General features: G+C 38.1%; 1 protein-coding gene across 3 annotated transcripts in view; it reads left to right on the plus strand.

Moving 5' to 3' along the window:
- Positions 1-25,300, plus strand: part of SS18 (SS18 subunit of BAF chromatin remodeling complex) — a 39,890-nt gene that overhangs the window by 11,148 nt on the left and 3,442 nt on the right. For 2 of the 3 annotated variants that reach the window (XM_072329308.1, XM_072329307.1), the window contains 7 exons: positions 5,689-5,842; positions 9,739-9,960; positions 18,214-18,381; positions 19,118-19,222; positions 21,333-21,425; positions 22,151-22,273; positions 24,898-25,031. In XM_072329308.1, the coding sequence (XP_072185409.1) occupies positions 5,689-5,842; positions 9,739-9,960; positions 18,214-18,381; positions 19,118-19,222; positions 21,333-21,425; positions 22,151-22,273; positions 24,898-25,031 (999 nt within the window). The remainder of the gene's footprint in view (positions 1-5,688; positions 5,843-9,738; positions 9,961-18,213; positions 18,382-19,117; positions 19,223-21,332; positions 21,426-22,150; positions 22,274-24,897; positions 25,032-25,300) is intronic. The other variant, XM_072329306.1, reaches the window with a different exon arrangement.

Below are 25,300 nucleotides of genomic sequence, written 5' to 3' on the forward strand. Positions count from 1 at the left end.
AATTGTATTTCCTGACTTGTACGTTTTTACTGCTTTAAGTTTTTTGACTACTGAGTTTGTATTCCATCATTATGATACATAATCAAAACTTTCAGCCTACTATTGGTGGTAAGAAAACTCTGGTATTTTTGGCATTGGGTGGGAAAGAAATGATAGATAAAAGTTCCAGATGTACAATTCCACCATGACACATTTTTGTTTGATTTCTTGCATTTGATTTAGGATGCAGAGCTCTTAGAGCGGGTTGAGAGGAGGGCCACTGGCAAGTGGGCTGGAGCACCTCTTCTATGAGGAAAGGTTGAGGGAACTTGGATTGTTTAGCTTGGAGAAGAGAAGGCTCCGGGGAGACCTCATTGTGGCCTTCCAGTACTTGAAAAGAGCATATAGACAGGAGGGGGTACGGCTGTTTACAAGGGTGGATAGTGATAGAACAAAGGGGAATGGTTTTACACTAAGACAGGGGATGTTTAGGTTAGATATTAGGAGGATGTTTTTCCACACAGGGTGGTGACGCACTGGAACAGGTTGCCCAAGGAGGTTGTGGATGCCCCATCCTTGGAGGCATTCAAGGCCAGGCTGGATGTGGCTCTGGGCAGCCTGGTCTGTTGGTTGGCAACCCTGCACATAGCGGGGGGGTTGAAACCAGGTGATCATTGTGGTCCTTTTCTGTGATTCTATGATTTATTTTATTGCCTAAAAGAAAATGGTCAATAAAAAGCAGTTTAACTGTTGTTAGGGGTTTTTGCTTTCAAGTAACTTCTAAGATTTGTTTGTTGAAAACTGTCCAGTGTTTATTTTTCTCGTTTCTCTTCTTTAACTTATAATTGTAGGCCAATTTCAGTCTTCCTCTAGTTCAGCTTTCCAGAGTTAGACAACATAGTTTAAACTTCCTGTCATGCTCTGATAAATTATAGATGCTTATAGTGGCTGTAAATTGCAATCAGTATTTGGGAACATGACCCAAAAATCAGTGTTTAGCAAGTGAAGCTATGTTTAATGCTTATCTTATTTCTAATTTTCTGATTTACTTCTTACTGATAGTAAAATGTTTACCATTTTCTACTTCATAGTTGGAATAAAATTAGGGGAGGTTTTAGTTTTCATTCCTTTTTGTCGCTTATTCAGAAGAATGAAGAAAGTAGCCTTTCCTTTGGTACTTCCAACCTAATGACGCATGGATGTGCTCTTACCCAAGTGACTGAATGTATAGGGTTCAAGTTGAGTCACTTGCTTTCACAGTTTTGTTTGTTAGTTTGTTTTCTTATTTTTATTCAAGTATTTAGCTTTTGGATATTGTGCTAATTTTGTACTTCAGAAGGTCTTTCTCGTGGTTACTGCATATTACAGGGACAATCAATTAAGAAAAAAAAAAAAAAAAAAAGCTTAGTGACCCAGGTTTACTTCCTTTTAATTAAAGATGATTTAAAGGAAGTGTTGTTACCTCTCAAAGCATGGAAAAACTGTGAGAGGAACAGGGAAATTGCCATTCTAAAACAAGTTTTTCTTCTTTTTCTTTCTGTCTGCGGCAAGTGGAGAGATGCTGTAGAGGAATTTCACAGGGGAATAATTATATCTGCCGGAGACACTTCTTTTTAATTGCTATCAGGTTGTGATTGGTTTATGACCCTGACATGAAAGCTTACAACACCCTTTAAAAATATTATATATAATGTAACTTTGTTTCTATCGCATACATGTATGTGTAATTATCTCCAAATCCTATTTAAACCTTGTTCCGATATCTTGTGTTGATGAATTCCTCAGGTTTATGTGATTTATATGGTGTCTCATATGTTTAATGTTATTCCTCAATTTATTGACTGTTCTCCTGGGGTTTTCTTTGTTGTTAAAACATAAATTGGATGATCTACTTTTTCTGTAGATCATACATTAAATTGTATTTCTGACATATCCTCTTATGTTCATTTCCTTTCCCTGTAAAAATAAAAATCTGTCGTTTTTGATTTGTTTCAGGTAAAAGAAATTCAAAGTCTTTAATCACTGGTTGCCTGTCTTTGGAGTCCTTTTGCTTTTATAGTATCTCTCTGCGATTGCTCTCCCTGAGCCAAACATGTATTATTATCACAAGTGCCATGGCATTTTATTTCTAGTGTTTTATACCCGATTTTTGCTAAATCAAGTACTGAAGATGATCAGAGAATAGATCTATGTATTTTGAGTGGTTTTAATGAAATTTGTCTATATTTGTCCCTCAAATCTCTCCAGGTAGTTGTCTTTTTTCCCCCCCCATATCAGTTACAGTGTATGTTCTTTTGGAAGAAAAAATGGTTCAAAATTCAGTGTAATTGTCTTCCTTGTTTTTCCAACTGAATTTCACCTGGCACTATTCTACTTATTCTTTCTTTCTTAATATTCAGCAGTTAATATTGCAGCATCTTTAAATGCTGGTGCTTAATGTATTTTCAAGAGATCTCCGTATGTTTCTTTATTCTTTGAGCTTTGCGTGTTCCCTTTTTACTTCTCATTGGGTATTTTCTGATCACTGAAAGCATATACCCACATACAGCATTTAGCCTAAAGGCTTTGTCAAAAAACTTGTATGAAGAAGCTTTTGTTACATATACAACTAAATGTTTTTTATTTTTATTTTTGAAGAATTTGAATAGAGTAAAAAAACATAACTTCTCTGTATTGACAGTTTACTAGCTCACCTCTTCCATTCTTGAAATTCTGTCATTCTCTGGTTTCATCAATATACGTGTAGCTTGGAGAGCAAGGTTTACAAATCTGAGGGATTTGTGGTTCCTAGAATCAGTCCTGCTACCTTTTATGCAAAGAGCTTAGTGTTCACTACTTTCTGGTTATCTCATGCAATAGTTTATATTAATGAATGGTTACACTGGACCTTTCCTTTACATTATTTTCAAGAATCTCAGATGGATTCACACAGGTCTTCAGGCTGTTGGCATACACAGATGCTCCTCTAGATAAATTATGAGAGCTGCACCAAAAGTAATGCCTCTTATTTAATTATGTTGGCTGGTGGCATCAGAGGCTGATACTGGTGATATTGTTGATTGGTAGGGGTTGAACCTTCCCAACAGTCTTCTGTTACGTTTTGTTACATTGTCGTAGATGGCTGACAGAATGGTGTATGAAGCAAAAGTGTGTCACTGAATTCCTGCATACAGAAAAAATGGCACCTGTTGATATTTGTTGATGCTTGCTGAACATTTATGGAAACCAAACAGTAGATGTGAGTACAGTGAGGAGTGGGTGGTGTGTTTCAGCAGTGGTGTCAGTGACATGCAGCCAGACAAAGCATGTTGCAGATGGCCATGCAGAACTGTGACACCGTGAAATGAAGAGTGTCTTGATCAATTCATCCACATAAGCTGGTGAATTATGGCCAAGGACCTGTACATGGAGCTGAACATCGTCTTCAGTTGGGTGAAAACAACAGTGGCAAAGTTGGAATATTAGAAAGTTTGTGCCAGGTGGGTCCCAAGAACACTCACACAGGAACAGAAAGAACATTGTCTGCAAGCTTGTCAGGACCTATTCAACCAAGGCTGAAGTTGACTGTTTTCTGGATCACATCATTACCAGTGATGAGTTGTGGTGTCACCACTATAAGCTGGAGTCAGAACAGCAGTCCATGGAGTGATGAGATGTGAATTCCCCACTGAAGAAAAAGGTTGAAGATGCAGCCCAAAGTCTGTAAAGTGATGTTCTATGTCTTGCAGGATAGGAAAGGAGCAATCCTTCTGGATTTCCTGGAACCCGAGCAAACCATCAATTCTGATCACTCTGAGCTGAAGGCTCAAACCTATGGAGTCGGGCCAGAGAAGAGGCCTTTCTCTTGCAACACAATAACACCAGGCCCCATGGGTGACATTTTCCTAGCAACAACGCCACCATAGCAGCTATGAAAGAGTGGGTGACCTCCACTGGTGTAGATTTTTTCAAGCGAGGCATACAGGGTCTTGTTCATCACTGGCAAAAGAGCAGGACTGTTAGTGGTGACTGCTGAAAAACTGTTTCGTAGCTGAGAATTTGCTCGGTCAAGAATGTTACTGCACTCTTTGTAGTTGTTGTAGTTTCCATTACAACATTACAACAGGCATTACTTTCAGAGCAACCTATGTACTTACTTGCATTTTTCTTCAAATCCTTCCTTCCTCTTTGTCAGAATAGTCTTTCTGTGATCAGTGTTGTTCCCTCCTTTCCTGTCTCCAAGAAGTGAATACGTGTCTCTGTTAACCATATGTATTAGAGCCATACAAAATCCCATGTTGGAAGGGACCCACGAGGTCATTGAGCCAACCCCTGGCTCCACACAGGACCACTTGAAATTCAAATCATAGTTCTGAAGGTGCTGTCCAAATGCTCCTTCAACTCCAGCAGCTTAGGGCCGTGCCCACTGCCATCCAGGTGCAGAACCTTTTCCTAACCTCCAACCCTACCTTCGCCTGATGCAGCTCCATACTATTCCCTCCATCCTGTTGCTGTTACCGGAGCACTCTGACTCCTCCTGCTTAATGCTCTTTCTGCAGGTTCTGCCATTTCCAAGACAAAAAACAGGTCCTGCTTTACACTCGAGTATAAAGACTTGCTCTTTTTACCATATTATGCTTTGTCATTATGAACATCCTCATGAGTAGGTTTAGCAATGAGGGGGGCTGTACTAGGTAAGGACTTAGTTCTCTCTCTGGGTTCTTTCTGTGGAGAGAATTGTGGAAAAATACACCCATTGTTATCTTACAGGATGGAGTTTGCATGAACTTTTCAGATAGGGTTCTCAAAAGCCAGAGGCCAACGTTTTCACTGACTCGGATAATTTTTATTCCCCTGGAAGCATTTGGCTAAGGTGCATGAGGAGAATAGTGCAGTCTCACAGGAGATTTTAATAGGAAAACGAAACTGCCTACTGGCAGTTTCTGTGCCTCCTTGCGTTGCCGAGTGTAGAACCTAATAGTAAATTCCCCCTTGTATTTGTTGTTTTTCTTGCTCTCCCTCTTTGAACTCTCAAGGTTATTCAGTTATTTTCCTCACAATTTCATTAGGAAATTTGCCAAAAACATCCTTTCTAGGCAGCTGTCTCTGGACCTTTGGAGGCCAGCACTAATGTGCTTCCAGTCTGTAGGGGGTGTTTGGCACAAAATTATGAACTAGGCCTTCAGTGCTTCAGGGGAGAGAGGAGAAGAGATCTCAAACATTTTACCACACCCAGGTGCAAATTTTTGCTCGTCTATGAGCATTTAGAGGCTTTCATCTCTGGTTGTACCTGCTTTGTCCTGGTGCAAGGTCTGTTAACAGCAGCATATTGTTGATAGGAGAGAATTATAACTGGAGAGCTATTTGTCTGTTGAGCAAACGCTGCTTTGAGGGAAAGCTTTGTGTGGGAGGGAGTAATTCTAGCAGTCTTAGGCTGTTCTGATATAATTTTTTAATGAGGCATTGATTTGGTTTTTATTTATTTTAAAGCAATGCTCAAAGGTACCGTGGTGCTGTCCGCTTGCAATACTTCATGTAAAATTGATGGAAATACTAAATGTTTTGCCCAAATTAATACTGAGTTAAACATACCGGAAAAAAGCGAGAAATCCTTTTCAGTGCTTTTTCATACACCGCTTAGCGATATAGGCAACTGCCTTACCATATGTACATATAATATATTTGTCAGCCTAACTGCTTCTCTTGTTTGACTAAACTGTCTCCTTCCAGCCACCCACACAGAATATGCCTATGGGTCCAGGAGGGATGAGTCAGAGCGGCCCCCCTCCGCCCCCGCGCTCGCACAACATGTCTTCAGATGGACTGGTAGGTGGGGGCCCTCCTGCGCCACACATGCAGAACCAGATGAACGGCCAGATGCCTGGTAAGTTTTTCTCCTCTAAGACATTAACACCAGCGTTGCTTAGCAACTGGAACGACATGGGGGCTCAGGGGATACTAGATTGTTGATGACAAAACTGCTTTGAATGCCCCCGAGTACGAGCTCTCTTAGAGTTTGTTAGCTACAGAGCTACGTGACCTGTATTCAGTGTTTATCAGGCTGCCCTTGGGCTTTGATGTAGCTGACACACAGCATTCCTCTGATGAACAGAACTGGCTAAATTTAGTCTGTTTGAAACCATGCAGTACAGCTGGCTTTAGAAGGCTTACTGGGGAAAGGTATTGGCCTGTGGCTGAGTGAATGCAAATCCTTCCATAAAAAGATAATGTGAAATCATCACAACTAAATAATTAGATAATAATAAAATAGATACATTTTACCCACATTCAAAACTCACTCCGTACATATAAGAGGAAAAAAATAATTAGATCACTTTTGTACAGAAAGTCACTAGTTGCCACTAATCCTCTGTGTTCTTTATTATTGAAGACATTGAATGGTAAGGGATTTGTAAAGAAACAGCCTCCAGATTATTGTTCTAGGTATAAATTTTAAGTCTTTTTTATGCCATCCTGTTTTGTAATAAAAAGGAAAATGCTTGAGAAGTCAAAAACAAAGCAATGAAACAAGATGATAAAATTATACATTATGCCTACCAGTACTGGCTTTGGGCTAACTATTCCCTTCAGCAGTCAGTTCAGAAAGGAGAGAGCCCTGGTAAAAGCATGCTTCTTTATAGAGAGGCTGTTTTCCAGAATATCCACTCATAAAGTCATACTGCCTCTTCGGTGAGAGTTGGCTTTCAACTTAAAATTACATTCCCAGGATTGCTTTTGTTCTGGACCCCTTTTCATACAAAAGCTCTTCAGGGTATTGATTCTTCCTGGAAAGGAAACTGCTATCAAAGGATCTTTGTATAGTCACCTCTTAGTGGTCACAAGGATAAGCTCCATGACAATCAACACAGCGAAACCGTAGCTAAAAATATAAAGATAGCTAAGGTTTCTAATTTGCATTCAAATCTTGACAAAATTGACCTGATAGTGGCAGCTTTCCAGAAAAGAGTAGCTCAGTGGCATCAAAAAGTCTTGTGAAATAAGTAAATAATAGAAGATCTAGAGGAGAAGTCAGTTTCATCATATGCGTTGATCATTGTTTGTGCTTGGAAGTAGAAAGAACAATATATGCTAGCTCCTTAAGTAGGGCAGAGATATTATGGTTGAGGAGTCTTCTATCCATCTAAGATCCATCAGCTCCCATGGAGAATAGCATTGCTTCTCACAAATCAGTCTCTTTGACCCTCTAGTGTAATCATATTATTGTTATTATAATGATCTTTTCCAAGGAGAAGGATTACTAAGTCACAATGTGAGCATAATGACTTCACTGCAGAGCCACAGGGGAGGAAAGTCACTCCTTAAACACACATATTTTGTAATTAGATAGAATAAGAAAAGAGTGTTTATGAAGATATGTGAAAGGTAAATAGGTTTGTTTGGGTATTCACCTAGACAAATGCTTAAAAACAGTTTCCAACTAAGCTTTAATTTAGCCTTTCTTCCCAACATATACCTTTTTTGAATGTCTGTTCCTTCCCGTCTGTGTTTAAGGTCGTCTCTGAGGATGTGAAGATAAACAGCTTAGGATGAGGGCATCTCTAATATTGGGAAGGCATGCTAAAATTGCTTCCTAGTTACACTCTGGAGAAGGGGAAAGAGAATCATCTCATTAAGTGGATATCTTCATGTTGTTTTTCCTTTAATGTTTGCTAGTTTGCCTGTGAGTCTTTCTGTATTTTTGTAGGCACATATTTGCAATTATTTATTCAATGTATACATTCGCTTTCTCTTCATAGGGCAATTAGTGTAAAATTACATAAGACGCTTTATGATAGAAGTCAGTTACAAAACTTTAACTGAAGAGATGGTCTGTCCTAAAGGAGTTCAGTGCAAGACATGAGAATCCAGGGTCAAAAATCACAAGTTGACTGGAAGAAATAAAATTTAGGCTTTTAAAATTGCCAGCTAAGGATTTCTGGTAGGCCTCATCTGAGTAGGGGCTTCCAGAGGACTAAGTATGGGTGGAAGGGCTGATGGGATGATTAAAAGAGCTCTCTAGTAACAGTGCACGAGCTGCTGAAAAGTTCTGCCACAGACCTTTCCCATTACCTAAAGGGCAAAGGGTGATTTTTCTTACATTTGTGTTCTGGCTAATAAAGAGCCTGAAGTACTGCTGAGACCCTTAATTGCCTCCCCTGACAGATAAGCGTCTGTATCCTCTTAGCGGTGAAGACGGTCAAGACAAGCCTTTTTCAGCCTGTAGTGGAATTCAATGCACCTGTACCTGTAACAGATGATAGGTGTTATCTGAAAATAATAATAACAATAATCTTGTGCGAAGAATTGCATTCCTTGAATTTGTGATTCAGATTAAGGGTAGTGCATGGATTTGGATAAAAAGGTTTTTGCTGCTGTCAGATTATCTCCCTGATTTCTTCAGCCTGTTTGGCAAGTAGAAAGTTGAAAGATAAGACCAGCTCTGACCTTTACCTTGGCTGTGGTAGGTGTCCTTCCTGAATAATACGTGCTTGTATGTCTCCAGCAAGTTCTCCCAAATTCTTCTTCACTTCCTACAAAAGTAGTCTCAAATGCACTTACAGCTTAGTCTCAGGATGGAGATGTTGTCTTATTAGCATTTGAGAGTTAACTTCAATTTTAGTTAGGTGAGATACTTACTCCACTAACTTTAGTTTAACACAGAATCTAATAAGTAAAGCATTGAAAGCAATTACTTTAATCACAGATAGTCACTTCTTGTCCCATTCATTCATATTCCTCATTTCATGTTCTTCATATTTCATTAAGAAAAATTAACTGTTGTGTCCTTACATGCAGGAGAACCTCCTGAATTATATCGGCACACTGTATTAAAAAGTTATTTCTCAAATGTGTTCTAATTTTTCATTTTCAAGGTTTTTTCCATACTATTATCTCAGCTTTACCTCTGTCCTTTTCCTCTCGCTTCACACTAACAAACTTCAGGTTTTGATCTCAGAAATACATGTGCCTGATATTGCCTCTGCCCACTGTTTCTTGAGTGCTTTCTTCTGTTCTGATGCTCCCCTAGACATTAAGTGTAAAATAATTTCCCTGAGGGGCTGGTTTATGTGCTTAACAACTTCTCTCTTTCTGTCTTCCCTGTTCCACTTCTTATATTACTGGTTTTCAAAGCATATTCCACTGTGTATTTGGTGAGCTCTCTAGTATCTGCTCTAGACAATTTCTTCCTTTAAGAAGAAATGTAAAAAAACAAACAACAAACCCAAACCACTTCCACCCCCTTACTTTCTGACACCAATCCCGAGTCTTCATTTTCTTAGGAAACAAAAAGAGGAAGAAGTCTTCTCACCGTCCTGTAATAGTTGCTTGTTATCACAGTTTGGAGCTTTTTTTTCACCTTGGCTTTACTTCAGCACAGTGATCACGTGGTTAGCGATATCTCCTGCCCCTCTGTGTAGCGCAGTCAGGAAGTACTGAATGGACAGTATTGCTAACTGTAGTTCTCTGTCATGGTCATCGTCCTATTTACTGACTTTCCTGCATTTGTGGTGGATCTGTCTTTGTACAATTCAGCAATCTCTGCTTATCTTCTTTTGCAGGAGCAATAAACCTTTATTACTCTTTTCACTTTCCTTGATAAAATAAGCTTGCTTCTTTATTTCAGGAAGATGTCTTGAAAAGAGCAAGAGGATAAACATCCTTAAGCATGTTGTATTTAATACCTTTTTTTTTAGTTTTGTAATTTGATGTGACTGTATTTGTCTGTTGCATAGTGCTTAATATAGAACCCTTTTTCTCCCCCTGCTTTTCTTTTTGAAGGACCGAACCATATGCCTATGCAAGGACCTGGACCTAACCAACTCAATATGACAAACAGTTCCATGAACATGCCTTCAAGTAGCCACGGGTCGATGGGCGGCTATAATCACTCAGTGCCATCCTCACAGAGTATGCCAGTGCAGAATCAGATGACCATGAGCCAGGGACAGCCAATGGGCAACTATGGTCCCAGACCAAACATGAACATGCAACCAAACCAAGGTAAATGAGGTGCTTGTTTTCTTCTGCCAAAAATGAAGCTTCTCACTCAGATTTTTCTTAACAGAACTCTTCTTGTCGATTTCCTTCCCTAAACGCACATGTCCCATGTTTGTAGGGCTCTGCATCTCTATTCTCCTGTGTGCTGATGAATTTTTATGTTTGCAGACACTGTTTTCTGGTGTTTTGTGAGAAGATGGGATTAAATCTGCTTCCATAGCTTGTAAATTTGAACTACAGTTTAACTTTCCCAGACTTTACACTTCTAACTGTTATTATTGTTTGACTTGATAAAAAATATATCTGTGCTCTTGAGTCTCTTGGGTGAGTTGAAAAATTGAAGTCCTCACATTTTTTGTACCTAATTAATCTTTGTTCTTTCCTGCATGCTGTTTTAGCTCAGAGTGTCTGTTAGTCGTAAGAAATAAAATTCAGTAGAGAGCAGAGGATTGTTTCTGGTTCTGTTTTCAGAAGATGTCCTTGTGTATATAGCAAAATTCAACACTAATTTTGTATCTAGGATATTTACATAGGACGAACTGTTGACAGTATGGTCCTTGGTGAAGTGCAAGGACATCACAGAATTAAAATACTGTACTAGAGTCACAGCAGACCGAATTATTAAAATGTATTTATACTGCTTATTTGTATGAATGTCTTCAAGTCAGCAAAACAGAAGTATTTTCTGCTTAGCTGTCCATTTGTTTCTATACTGCATCTAGGCAGATGACCCAATAGAATATGTACTGCAGAAGCAAGGCTTACAACAAGTTGGGTTTTGTGTGGTGTTTTCCCTCTTTCAGACTTATTAGCTCAAGTGTATGACATGAGGTGTTTCGTCTCCTGATGCTGTAGAATACATTTTCCCCTACTTTTAAGATTCTCTTTCTAGTCATTTGGAGGAAAAACAAAATAATACTCCAGTGATACAGGTTCTTATCACAATGCGATCTCATTGGAGATGTAGGCTCCACTTTGTTACATAGATGCCATTTGTTTCCAAGGTATATAAACAGAGCAATTTGCACCAATCTGTTTGATCATTACGTCACTGGGAGGTTCAAATCAGAGGAAAGATGAAAATAATATGAAACCAAAAATAAGTCGAGATAAACCAGCTATTTCTGAAGCTTTCTTAGCAGTAGTGAAAGCAGGAAGTCTGATAATTCTTCTGTTGCCCACATTCTTACTGTCATTTTTCTTAAATTGTAATAGTAAATCAAAAAGAGGTAGGTATGTCACAGAGGAAATCATTACAAGCGTGAATATTTTTGACTCTCAGAACTCTCAGGTTACCTGTGCATCTTATGCAGTACCCAGTGGAGTAATTTTGTAAGCATTGTAGGATGCTTAATAAAAGCCCTGCATATTCTGTTAAAATTTCTTAGTTGCAGAGAGCTGACAATCAATATGCAGCTGTTTTTGTGAAGGAGCCATCAACTAAGTTGCTCCACAGAAAACAACTTACTTTGTGTGACTATCTCACAGTTCTGGACTAGTGATTATTCCATCTCAAAACTGTATTCTTTACACTTCCTCGTAATATTCCCCTGTTGCATTTTCAGTACTCGATCAAACTTGTAAGTTGCTCATTAGAAGTTAAGCAGAAAAGTACTTAAAAGGTTTTTGTTCTGAACAAATAATAGTACTGAAGTGGCTTTGGGGAATAGAGCAACGTCTAACCAAATGATAGGTTCAAGAAGAAGAGCAAAATATCTTGTTAGAACATGAGCTGATAGTAGTGCCTGTGCGTGCCACAGGAAGTCCCTCTGTCTGTTTAGGCTCAGGTTTTTACAAATACTTTAAGGCTGTAATTTTTGTGGAAGCTCCACAGAAACGGAGAGCCATTTAGGACAGCGGGGTGAAAAGCTGCATTCTTTAAAATATTAGCGTTGCATAAAAACATTAGTAAGTAGAGCATTTTGTGTGTAAACCATGAATTGGTTTGTGTTGGAAGGGACCTGTAACGATCAGCCAGTCCAACCCTTTGCTTTAGAACAAGACTTTGAAACTGGTTCATTAGTAATGGAGCATAATTTATCAGGCAGTTTAATTTTCTGTTTCAATGAAAATACTGCTCTAAATCAGTAAAATTTCGAATATCAGTCAGAGAAAATGCCCTTGCGTCTGAAGCTGTGCATGCTTGTAATGTACTGGTAGTAAGTTTTTTGATACAGGAATATTCCCAGACAAGTTTACTTAACACCTTTTCTCTATCTCCTACTCTATTTGTTGTGAGATTTTTTGTGGCAAATTAGTGGAAGCACTTTTGTGTTTTCCCTCTTATGGCTCCTAGGCAGGAGGGAAAGAATGGCAGGCGAGTCTGTTGTGAGTGGTGAGATAGCTGTAGATTAAAGTAGGTGGCCAAGGTCTAGTCTGGCTAAGCACAGGGCCTTAGCCAAATGAACTCACTGCAGGCTTCTGATTTAAGTGAATGAGCAGCTAGGAATTGCATTGGGATGCAATTAAAGCAAAAGGTACATTCTGTTCACAAAGAATCAGAAGCGCTTCTGGTAGATTCTTGGTGACAGCTGGCACAGTATTTGCAGGTAGGCCAACAGTTGCGTGTCAGTCAGTATGCAGAAAGAAGAGTTAAACTCACTCAGCTGGTGAAGGGTTTCTCTAGCCATGCTGCACTCTTTCTGAGGAAGTATCCGAGGTACAAGAGCTACTCTCCCTTCAGTGGCTGGCTTTTATACAAGCACAGCCTGAGTCCACACGTTCTCTCATCACATTGGTAGCACAGGTGCAAGCAGTGTGCTCCCTGGGCCAGGCACGCCTCTTCAGCCTCTATCACCAGTTCAAGCTGCAATCTGTCAGTTCCCCTGCAAGTTAGTAAGTGGATTGTAACTTCTGATTTCTTGATTAGGACTGAGTTGGATGGTGAGATTTTGATAGCATCTCATTTCACAGGAGTGTTGTGAAAGTATTTTCATTATGAAGATTTAGGCATTTTAGTTACAAATACTGTAAGAAAGCCCATGAGTAAATTAATAATTCTGTCTTTGGAGCAGTATTTGAATTGGCATGGCATCTCACACTGAACAATTAGGAGGAAACAATATACTGAATGGCTTTTCAGTGCATAATATCTACTGTTACTGAATGAGGCCAGGACTTGTAGAAAAAAGGCTGCTATCATATAGTAGTAGATGGCACTATAACACACAAAAAATATTTGATGTAAGAAGAAGAACGTTTTAAGGGAAGATTCTGCAGGTGACTTGATTGGAAAGCTGCTGTATCAGCCTGGGACATATGCGTGGAATATTGGCTACCTTTTCAGAAAGGACAGGAGGCAACGGGAGCTGATTGACTAGGGAAAAGCTGCTTCTTTGTAGATGCATGTCCGCTTCTGTATGGGAAGCGACTTAAGTTGAATGCAGTTCTTTAACTCTTGCCAGTTTTTGACTTTTCAGAAGGGAGGTGTAAGCACAATCCCAAAACAAATATGGAAATTCCTCCTAGTTATATTGAAAAGATCTTCTACAGTCATAGATTCATAGCTCAAATGCTTTAAGAGTAAGGACCAACAAAGTAATAGTTTGACAGTCTCTGCAGTGTTATTTCTCAGATCATCCTGCTAGATCCTGTTCCCATGCAAGAAGAGCTTGAATCAAGTGCCAGACTCCCTCAGTTCTTATTTAATGAGCATTATACGTTGCTTGGGGTGTGAGAGCAAGGCTTGTTTCCTTTTAACAGCTGAACCCTATGTGAGAATGTTGTGTTGACTCAGTCACTTGCAGAAGACCAGTTGTGTAGTCTGACACTGGGATTTTTTGAATGACATTTTCATTTATGTGAATTTAGAAACATTCCATCAGGTTTTAGAGCTCTTTGAATTACAAGCGGATATGAATAGATCACAGAGACAGCTGACTAGGCTGGTGTGGAATCCTGTATCTCCTTTAATTGTCCATAGAGTGAAAGGAATGGAAGGATGGGAACATCCAGTGTTATCTGAAATAGAAACATATTCAGGATATGACAGATCAGGATAAACTCTTTTGTGATGCTGAGGAGCTTTTATGAATTTCTTGCTGTGTGTTCATTCCCACAGAAGCAAAGTCTGTTCATTTCAGTACCTGAACTGCTTTACAGTAGCTTTACAGGTGCCATGAAGTAAGCAGGACAGTCTCAAAGTTTTGGACATATAACGTACTCAGGAAAAAGAAAATGGCTTCTAAACTCTGAAGTGCTGGTGTGCTACAGCTGGCTTTGTGGCATGTCTAGCTGTGGATGACACTGCAGTTCTCCTGTCATGAAAAATAAAAGACAAACAGATGTCACAGTTCTATCACATTTGTTCCTTAAGAGATGTGAAAGGCAACAGTGGTAACTAATGGATTTTTTTTTTATGACATTTTTATCTTTTTTATTTTCCTTAAATGACACCTTAAATAATGTTTCAGTTTAAGAAAAACTTTGTGGAGAAAGCAAGTGTGGAGAAGTTTTGACTGCTTTTAATTGCAGCCCAATATTAGGAGTAGCATAAACTATATATCCTGGAAGTCCTTTGAGAAACTAGACTTTATCAAGAATCTTGAGGTAAATGGATGCTGAATTTACCCTTTGATAGAGTTCCTGACCTAGATTTTGCAAGAATTATCAACATGTATATTCTAAAGTAAGTATTTACTGTATTTATTTATTTTTAATCCTTAAGGAAAACAATGACAACAAACAAAATGTTGCTGAGGGCTGCTGCATTGCTAGGTTTACGTTTTGTTTGTCCAGTAGTGGACTCCAAAGTGAGATTTAGCACCTGGCATGGTGTGCTTTGCTAATACTCTGAATGAGACTATCCAGTAGCTTAATTGATGTCTGTGCACACAGTGAAGTGCCATAAGAAGGGACTCTTTTTTTAGCAACAAAACATACATAGTTTTGAAGACTGGAGAAACAACAGCTTGTTTTACTTTCCTATTATAGCCAGCCTTTCCCTTAGCTGTTGGATTGGAACAGCAGAGCCATATGAGTGTGGTTCCTCATTGCTCTGCTTCTCTTCCAGAAGTTTCAGCTATGCTAGCAGTTATTGTTGTCTTTTTGTAACATTTGCCACCAGCTGTCTGAATTTCAGCAGAAAATGTGGCTAAGCAAACATTTTAAATTGCTAAACTTTTCAGCAGCTCATTCATCCTCACCTCAGTGCATTTCCCAAATTTATTAGGTTTAGCTAGAGCCCCGCTTCTGGTTTGCTTTTCTTTTTTCCTCCATTTGCTTTGTGTGTCCGATAGCTAGGTTGTTGGATTCCATAGGTAGTTTCTTGTCAGGAAGTTGCCCCAAAATTAGGTGGATTTTTAAAAAGATCTGGAACCAGCCTATATTTACTTAAGTGGCCATACCTTTTCTTTCTTGTAAATCAGTCCTGATGAAATGTGTCTGGAATAGGAACAGGCTTTTTATTGGTAGGTGCAGAAGACTATTTGAATTGAGCAGCATCTTAAAATCACAGATGGGTTGAAAAAGGCCGTAGTGATCATCTAGTTTCAACCCCCATGCTGCATGCAGGGTTGCCAACCATCAGACCAGCCTGATAATGTAAGCTACTTTTGATAACATTTTAAAATTAAATTTTACAGGGAATAGTTCAGTTTCCACCTTTTGTTTGACTTCCTTCATACATTCACTCACTCTGTAAGCATGATATAGATCTACATTTGGTGTTTTTGAAATTAGCCACATTCTTCCCTGGCCCTACAATATTATTATTTTCTTGTATCTTTTTAGTCAGGCTTTTTTGTCATATAAGCATTGTAGATGAATAAATGTAGCTTCATTTTAGGCCTTTTCAAAAGAAAAAGAAAATACAACGTTCCCCCGCCCCTCAAAACTTCTGCATAAAATTGTTTTGGTGTGTGAGATGATGGAGACCATGGTTGTTCTCCTAGTTATCTTCGTAGTGAGAGGGAGTTGTGAACCGAACTGGAAGGAAGCCAGGCACTCAGTTATTAACACAACACACAGACTGATACAGGGCAGTGAATTCTCATTGTGGCTCTACAAAGCGTTAATGAAGTTCTAATTTAAAAAGCAAACAGAAAACCTCTACATTGCACCGTGGGGACCCAACACATTTTATCACATTGTATTGTGACTAATATTAATATTGTTAATTAACAAGCTTTCTTGAGATCCAGGAATATTATGGCAAGAACTTTTTGTTTTTTTAAAGGCTGCCTCATTTTTCTCTGTATCTCTAAACAGAAAAGCAGTGAAACGGAATGATCTAAATTACCTCATTGTTCAGAAGATCAAAATGGAACATATTTTTAAGTGAAAAATAATTATAGTACCAAAATATAAACCTTTTTTTAAAACTTTAGTATCAGAACATGGAAACTGTCACCCCGAAGAGTAGAAGCAGAACGAGATCATTTAAAGAGTGGCCAGTATTTGTCTTCAGAGGAAAATGAAGCTTAATGGAACTAAGGCCACTTCACTTCTAACTGAGAAATTCCACACAGGCGTTTAATGGCTTTAACACACTTTGAATTCATACCATTAATTTGGTTTAACTTTCTCTCGTACCCCCACACAGAGAGGACCTAAGTGACTTCGTATTCCGTTCCATCTGTAAGTCCATTGTTGGCACTGACTGTACCTAGCTTGTTCTGTAGCACTTCAGTCTTACATAGAACTTTGTAGTGCTTTAGCACCGTGTTAACAACAGAAATAGTGAAAGAGAAACACAGTGGTGGAAACTAGCATACAGTGCAAGTAGATGACTGCTTTTTTCCCCTCTTGAAATGGAGACAAGGTGTGGTTGGTCTAGTCTGATGTTTTGTTTTTTTTTCAGTGAGTGTAATTTCTCTTTGTTGTTGTATTGGTTGTTAATATACAGATGGTAGCAAAGATGGTAACAAACATACAGAAGTAATAAGCAAAGGGAAACTCACCAGTGGTGGTGCCTTAGCTGAAGAAGCTGGGGCAGTCCTCACTGGAGAGCAATCTCCAAGAGATGCTACCTCAGTGAGGGTCAGCCCTTAAATGAGGTCTCAGAGGAGGTGGAGTCGAGCTCCACCCCTTCCGGGAGCACAGCTACATCACTCTCACCTGTGCTCCCACAGCTGACCCCACACTTGCCTCAGCTGATTAATCAGAGGTTCAGGCTGTGATTACCAATCTCCCATACAGTTGTGCAGTTACCTTTACAAAATGAATTTTGTTTACAAAGTGTATTAGTTTTTTCAGTTGGCATATTGTGAAAATAGATTGTTTGAAAACTTTAGTTCCTTGTCACAGCTCTTCTCGTATTTCAATGCTGAAATAACTCTTCTGAGGAAGTGAAGAAGCTATTCTTTATTAAAAGTTTTTTCAGCATAACCTACATTCAAATGAAATGGCTCAGTTATCATTTCATTGCTGTACTGTGTCAGTGGGTCACTCTTAAGCTGTCTGTTTTCATTACTGGTTAACGTGACTACACATTCAGCCTTAACCAGGTTTTCTTGGTTGATTAAAACATGGGCAGTACTTGATCATTCATGTTCTTTCTGTGGCTCATAGAAATTTAGAAAGGAACATTTGGACATAAGGAACATTTGGATGTTGTGTTGAGGGACATGGTTTAGTGGGAGCTCTTGGTAATAGGTGAATGGTTGGACTGGATGATCTTTTAGGTCTTTACCAACCTTGGTGATTCCGCGATTCAGCAGCTTGGTACTGAAAGATTTTTGTACTAGGCTGTGTGAGACTATTGTGTGGTGGTCAGTGCATATATTCCTGTGGGTCTTTTTGCATAATGCCTGTTGCATGATTGTCTGACTCAGTTATGCAAGTAGTTTGTCTTTAAAGGCTAAATAAAATTGTTTATTTTGTGATAACAGCTAGGTGGTTTGTTCATGGACTATAACAACAGCTAAAGGTATATTAAAACTGTGCCCCAAGGAGTTTGTAGTGTTAAATAACGTTTCCACAACTAGACAAGGTTTCATCATCAGGTATTATAACTACATATACGTATATCTACATTCTCTTTGCAGATTTTTTTTTTAAACAAACATAGAAGAATGAAGGAAATTTCAGTTATTCGCTTATGAGTAAATTTGTATCTGTGGTTCAAAGAAAAAGAAGTCTAGAAAGCAGTCCTATGTAGTACGAGTTCTTTCATAGCTTGGTTACTGAATTCATTGTGTGTATTTGCGTAGGTGCAGAAACAACCGATGTGCATGAAAGAACTGAAAGTAGAGACTTTTTTGATCTGCTTTTTAAGGTGGAGTTACAGAAGACATATTTGTTACTTTTCTTTTATAGGTCCAATGATGCACCAGCAGCCTCCTTCCCAGCAGTACAACATGCCACAGGCTGGTGGCCAGCATTACCAGGGACAGCAACCACCTATGGGAATGATGGGCCAAGTTAACCAAGGCAATCACATGATGGGTCAGAGACAGATTCCTCCGTACAGACCGCCACAGCAAGGTAGGACTTCACTTCAGTGTTCTTACATTGATTTTAAATAACCAGCCTGAAAACTATTTTGAATCGTTTTCTTGCTTACACCAAATCTCAGTGGAATCATTGGGTGTTCCAGTTACAGACTTTGTTTGCAGACTCTTTTTTTTTGTTTCTTGTAGCAACAGGTTAGTGGTATCGCAGTTAAACTTGAATGCAAGTGTTTCTATTGTTTTGTGTTCTTTCTGACAGAAAGTATCTAGAACACTGCATCTTGTGCTGATGCAGATTCTGCTTCAATATTAAAATGATGGGTATAGAAAAGGAGTGAAGTACCTGCCTGATTCTGAATTTGTTCAGTTGTAAAAAGGGAACAGTGTTCTGCAGCCTTGTTTTTTTCTTTTTTTCCTTTTTTATCCTTCCCCCCAGTCCTTTTAAAAAAGAGTAACTTTGTTTTTAACACTTGGTGCTGTTATACATGTGTTCCCAAAATGATCTCACAACTGAAGTTTGATATATATATATATATATATGTACTCAATCTGATGCAGCCAAACAACTGTATGCTTGTATGTGTGTGTAAAATATATAGAGATGTTTTTGTTGTTTTTTAAGTCAAAGAGATTACATATGTTGTCCGAAATGCAACAGTGTGGGTGGGGAGTACATTTGAGAAATATTTCTCATAATAAAATCAGAAAATAGCAGGCTTTATAATAGAGAAAACAAGTTATTTACCTATTGACTGGTTGTGGTTTTTCAGGCCCACCACAGCAGTACTCAGGCCAGGAAGACTATTATGGGGACCAATACAGTCATGGTGGACAAGGTCCTCCAGAAGGCATGAACCAGCAATATTACCCTGATGGTAATCTCTCATAAATGTTGACTTTCCCATTTTCTATACCTGCCCAATATTAATGCAGATATGCCCAAAATTAGGGAATGGGGCAAGAGCAGTAATGGAATATTATACCTCACATTTACAAAAGCTTCCAAATTCAGAATTGTTCTTAAAGTTTTAGTTACAATATGTAATTAATTTTACAATTTAGAGTATGTAATTTATAATACTCCCATTTGAAGCTATAACAACAGTTTTAATATTTCAAAGTGAACAATCTGTAATTGGTATATCTGAAAGGAGGGATCTTTAGTATGTCTGATACAATCGAGATGAATTAAATCATAGCTTCGTTATAAATAAAAGAGGGGGTGATATCCTTTTAATAAAGATTCTACTGAAATGGATAAACTTGCTTAAGAAATGTGTTTTTCTGTAAATATTTTTTTAACGTAGTGCATAGTTGTCATGTCGCTCAAATGTGTTCTTGTTGCTCTTGGTATGGGCCTTCAGTGTAATTTTCGCAAAGGTACTGAACGGTCCCTGCCCTGAGGATCTTGTAACTGTTAATCCTCTTAAGAAGTCCCCTACCACCCCCCAGGGCTTTCAAGGCAAGGGCATCACTTTGAATTGCATAAATCTGTCCTCCTACCTCTTGGAGTTTAGAGTGCTAAAGGCTATTGTTTTCTGTTCTAAGTTAGAAAAGTCGCAATTGACCTGTTTTTAGACTGAACAGAGACTGGGAGAACAAAAACGTTGAGTCATGACTGCAGTGAGAATAGTATGTGCAGTATAATGCTTTCTTAAGAAGTTCACAAACATACACAAAGCTAAACAGTGTAATTGTCAGAGCTGTTACTCATTGCAAATAAAAGGGCACAGGTTAGTTGTCTGAATTTTCATTTCTATTGAATAGATTTTAAGATACAATAAGCCATGCGTATATAAGTTTACATGTGTTATTTTTGGATACATATGTGCAAAGCTCTTTTACAGTGGGAATAACTCATCATTATTAAACTTTTGTTTTTGAACTTCCATGTTATAAATGTGACCTTTAAATGATTAGAGTATATTTACTATAGTGAAGGCAATTGGACATAATCACTGACAGATCTGTGGCAGAACAGAAGAATTCACTGAGAATTATTCCTTCTAAAGATTCATTCTTTATTACTGTCTCTTTATCACACTTCTCTTGACCTAGAGATTGTATTATAAGCTTTGTGTTAATGATTGTGTATTTTATTAGGTTACCTCCATGAAGTATTGTACAGTTCCAGAAGTAATTGCAAAGACCACTTATTTTTATACTGTTTTCTTCTATAGTAGATACCTGATCTCATTTTATTCAGAATTTAAACAAAATTTCAGCTTCATTTCTTTACCAGAGTAGCAATGCGATATGTTCTTGTATTTTTTTCATCTGTCACATGTACTTACTCTTAAAGCAGCAAACAGGTGGGGTGCTTACTGCATGTATTGGTTCCATAAACGGAGATACCTACTGTCTCTGAATAGAAAAGTTTGTTTGTAATGATTCTACTCAGGACTGGAGGAAAAGTTCACTAAGGCTTGTAGGAATTACATTTGTAGGGAAAAATCGAGCTTGGGAATATTATTTTTCTGTCACTTCAAAGCAAAATTTAATGTAGACTGTAATCCATAACTTCGCTGAGCTTTATTTGTTCTATTTCACACTGCTTTTAGCATATGCTTTCGAATTGGAGATCAGCAGAACAGGTGTTAGACAAAGTATGATAATTGCTTTCTTTGTTCATTCTAATTTAATTCAGGTTATTTACATGTGAAAGGCCTAAATGCTTTTTTTTTTTTGAGTGAAAGATAAAGTACTTTTTTTCCCCCAACAAGGATTATCAGAAGGTTAAGATCATCCTTTGCTGTGATGTTGCTAAAACTACTGCTTTAAGCTTTTTTTTTTTTTCCTGTCACATGTTAATTCAATATGAAAGAAAATCATATTAATAAAACTTTGGCTAATACAATTGAAAAATATTTTTCATGTATATCCAGTTGAAATTTTTTTTTCATTTTTCTGAGAAATGAAATATTCTTAGGGTTTTCACTCAGAGGCCATTAACGTTTCTTCCTGTCTCTTGTCGAATTGATGTAGGTCATAATGATTACGGTTATCAGCAACCGTCGTATCCTGAACAAGGCTACGATAGGCCTTATGAGGATTCCTCACAACATTACTACGAAGGAGGTATCTATATACCTTCACACACATACGCACATACATTCCCTTTCCTCCCCCACCCGCAACGGGAACCAAAATTCTTGCACAACACAACTTATACCCATGCAAAGCTCTTGTAGAATACTAGTTGCTGGCTGTCTTGAGAATTGCAGGGAACTCGAAGCATTCAGAGTAATTTCTTGCAAACACCTAAAATATATAACCATAATTTGCCATTTCTAACAACAGTAAAATGACTAAAACACTTCAGAGATTTTTTTTATTTTTTTTTAATCTCAATGGAAATTTTTATTTAAACATAAATTTGTTGGTTCAGTTCTAAATCTTTTTGTGTGTGTATATATTTTGTATAATTATAGTGCCGTTAGGAAACAGCTTGCTGATCTTGTGTAGCTAGTCTGTGCTCTTGTAGCTGTCCTTAATTTTTGTCTTTTTTATTTTATTTAGTATAGTCATGATCTTATGACTGTGACGTTCCAGTAAATGCAGTGCTCCTTTGGCAGAGATGCTGAAAGTGCTGCAGTTCAACTTTGCAAAATTGGCTTTAACTGCAGTTTGTTTGGCCGAATTCCTTCTGTTTGGTTTGAGTTTTCTTTGTTTTGTTCAGTTTTTGAAATCAATATTGCATTTTCATTTTGTTCTTGTGTTGTTGGCTGTGCATCTTAAAAGGAAAAATATTTAATCAAGTAAGCACCTTCAGTTGTTTCTTCTTTCTCGCAATCATCTTACAGGAAATTCACAGTATGGTCAGCAGCAAGATGCATATCAAGGACCACCTCAACAGCAAGGTTACCCACCACAACAGCAGCAATATCCAGGCCAACAGGGGTATCCTGGACAACAGCAGGGTTATGGTAAGAACCTGACAGTGCAGGCAGTAGTTGGAGATAACACTAAGAGGTCTTCATATGTTATTCTGACCTGGTTTTACCGGGTTGAAAGACCGGGCTTGTGCAAGGAAGTTGTATGCTCTCAATTTCTATGGATCAAAACAAGAAAGTGTAGAGAACAGCATCTGTTTGGAAGTAGATCTGTTGGCAAGCTTGGACAACCTGGTTGCACAGAAAGCTGAGCCATGTCTACATTCTGTTTTCAAAAGTGTCTGTAACTAGAAAAGCTCTGCTCTGTTCTGTGTCCTTGGTGAACACAGTCTAGAGGGCATGAAGTTGGCGAAGATTCACCTACACTACTTCAACTCTGGACATGGCATTTAGAACAAAATCTTTAAAAACAACAAACAAACAAAACCCCTATTTAAAATTCATCCAACACAAATGAATCATTCAATTGAAATTCTTGTACCTACAAGTAAAGAAATGACCAGCAGCATTACCTATGATGTTTTCTAAGGATTTGTTTTGCAAATGCTTGCGCTGATGGTGCAAACTGTGTAAAGTATAGCAAGAATGAGAAATCTGCCACAAGTTCTTTAGATTCAAGGAGAACTCCCAAACAGGAAACTGAAAGTAATAGTAGGTAATTTTTGTGAACTGTTTGTGAAAACTTTAAGTCAGCAGATAGTACTAAAAATATTGCTCTTGTTTTGCTTACTGTTGTACATTGTAAAGCTGTACATATTTATCTTAAGAGATGCAACATCTAAGAAGCAATCTCTGAAATCTTGATTACATATGTTTTAACTTTAGCTTTCTGGTAGGTTTACATGCTAAGACTTCCTGCATTGTGGAAATGCATGGAAGTCCATGGGTGACTTCTTTGCTGTGTAGAAAAATGCCAAGATTGCCCCAAATCCAGTTACATTGAAACAATTTTAAGGAAGATCCGCTGACATTTAGAAAATTTCCTTCTTTTGGATGTTATGGAAAAAATTATAGTTCTAAAATAACGTTTGTGTACTTATATTCTGCTAAGCTTAATATAGGAACAGAATGAAGGTCTGTCTAGCTCTCTATTCTGATTAAGTAAAGAAATAAAATCTAATGTTCTGAGTATTTTGGTTAAGAAATACTAGAGCAAAGGGATAAAGAAGTCTGTGGGAGCTATTTTTGTAAACCCCAAAATCATGCTCTTTTAGTTTCTTTTTTTCTTTTTTTTTTTTTTAAAGTAAAAATAGACATTGAAGCCCCAAATTAACAGATTCCATTTCATTTTATACAATTTATTACTGAATATTTAGAAATCAACCGTAAAGTATTACCATGAATAAATAAAAGCCAGGCTTCATTTGTCAGATGAACACAGCACTTTTTAGGATATAGTAGCCTTGCTCAATTTAATATTTAATTGCTTTCTAATTTGCAAAAATAAATCAGCATTTCAGTCATTATTATCAATCTTTAAGGTTTTGTTCCACTGTTCAAAGCAGAAGCTGTATAGTTCAAGGAGATCTGAGGCCTGAGGAGAATGGTAATATGCTAAGGAACTCATCTTTGCTTGGTCGTCTTTCTGACTGTCTTGTAGATCCACAATTACCAAAAGAGTTACAGGCTGATGTGGTTTTAATACCCAGTGCCTGTAGCTTGATCTAGCCCTCTCTTGTACTGAGTCATCTTATTGATAAAAAGTAACTTGTTTTTTGTGATTTAAAAAAAAAACACCTGTTTTTTCTAAAACGCTTCTCCAGAGTTACAGCTTTTCCCGAGTCTGCCAGTTTTTAGCAGGCAGTGTTGAAGTAGCTTGTATCTCTGAAATACACAGGACATCATATCTACCAAGGTAGGAGGGGATGAGTTTGATTTTCTTTGAAAGATGTCTTCAGTGCCCGATGGTGGTAACATACAGCTTCCATTGGTTGACTGGCTTGGTCTCTGTGAACTGTGACAGAAAGTTTGTCTTGACAAAAGAGCTGCTTCCTTTTACAACCAAAAGAGGCTGAAGCCACTTTATCCTGTTCCTGTAAAGTTAAGGTGACAGAGGATTGGGATGTAGGTGGTGCCTTTTTTTCTTCCAACAGTAGCAATTACTGGTTGTCACATCACACATTTCATGCATGTAACTTGCTTTCCTGACATCTCATTTATGATTGCCCCCTGTGGTTTGAGAACTGACTTTTTGGCAATACAGCATTGCTGGTCTCTTCAGACAGTCCAGTCACTAAAGGCAGTTGTTCATTTGGCTGCTCCTCACATTATGAAGTTGTGAACTGGAGTAGAATACAGCAGAAGAGTGAGCCTCCCTAAGTCATGGAAAGTGCTCTTGTTTATGGTTTGTCACATCTTGTTTTTTCTCTGTTCTGTGACCTTATGTGTGGAACTACATCCATTGGTAATTAGGAAAAAAAAAAAGTTGTAAATTTTCTATGGTTGGAGCACAACAGACATTGTCAGCTAAGGTGCTTTCTAGGATTAGAGAGACATTGTCACTGATAATGCTTTTAGACAGAAGACCTGATTTCACAGTAGAGATACTTCTTTTCACAATTGTGAAACCTAGTACTTGTACCATTTTCTTCCTGATTTCTTATGTGGTCTTATTTTTTTTCCCTTTTCTTTCTTTTTTCCATTTTAACATTCTCTAGGCCCTTCCCAGGGTGGCCCCGGACCTCAATATCCCAATTATCCACAAGGACAAGGCCAGCAGTATGGGGGATACAGACCCACACAGCCTGGGCCACCGCAGCCACCACAGCAGAGGCCTTATGGATATGACCAGGTATTCTTTCACTCAGTTAGAAAGTTGTGATTCTTAAACATTCATTGGATAATTTTGGTTTCTTGTGACATGTTATCTAATGAATTTGAGGATGTAGTCTCTGACATGTGTGCACAGTTCTTAAGAGTTTTATTAACAGTAGAGTTATCCAGAAATGTTTGTCTAGAAGTGTGCTTAGATAGCCTATTTTGAGCTTGCAAAGTTTAATGCAGTTTGGCAAAGTAAGGCTCTCCAGACAATGTTTGCAGACCTTGAAAATTTCAAGTTGA

The sequence above is a fragment of the Excalfactoria chinensis genome, chromosome 2, assembly GCF_039878825.1.
Source record: "Excalfactoria chinensis isolate bCotChi1 chromosome 2, bCotChi1.hap2, whole genome shotgun sequence".
Lineage (NCBI taxonomy): Eukaryota > Metazoa > Chordata > Aves > Galliformes > Phasianidae > Excalfactoria > Excalfactoria chinensis.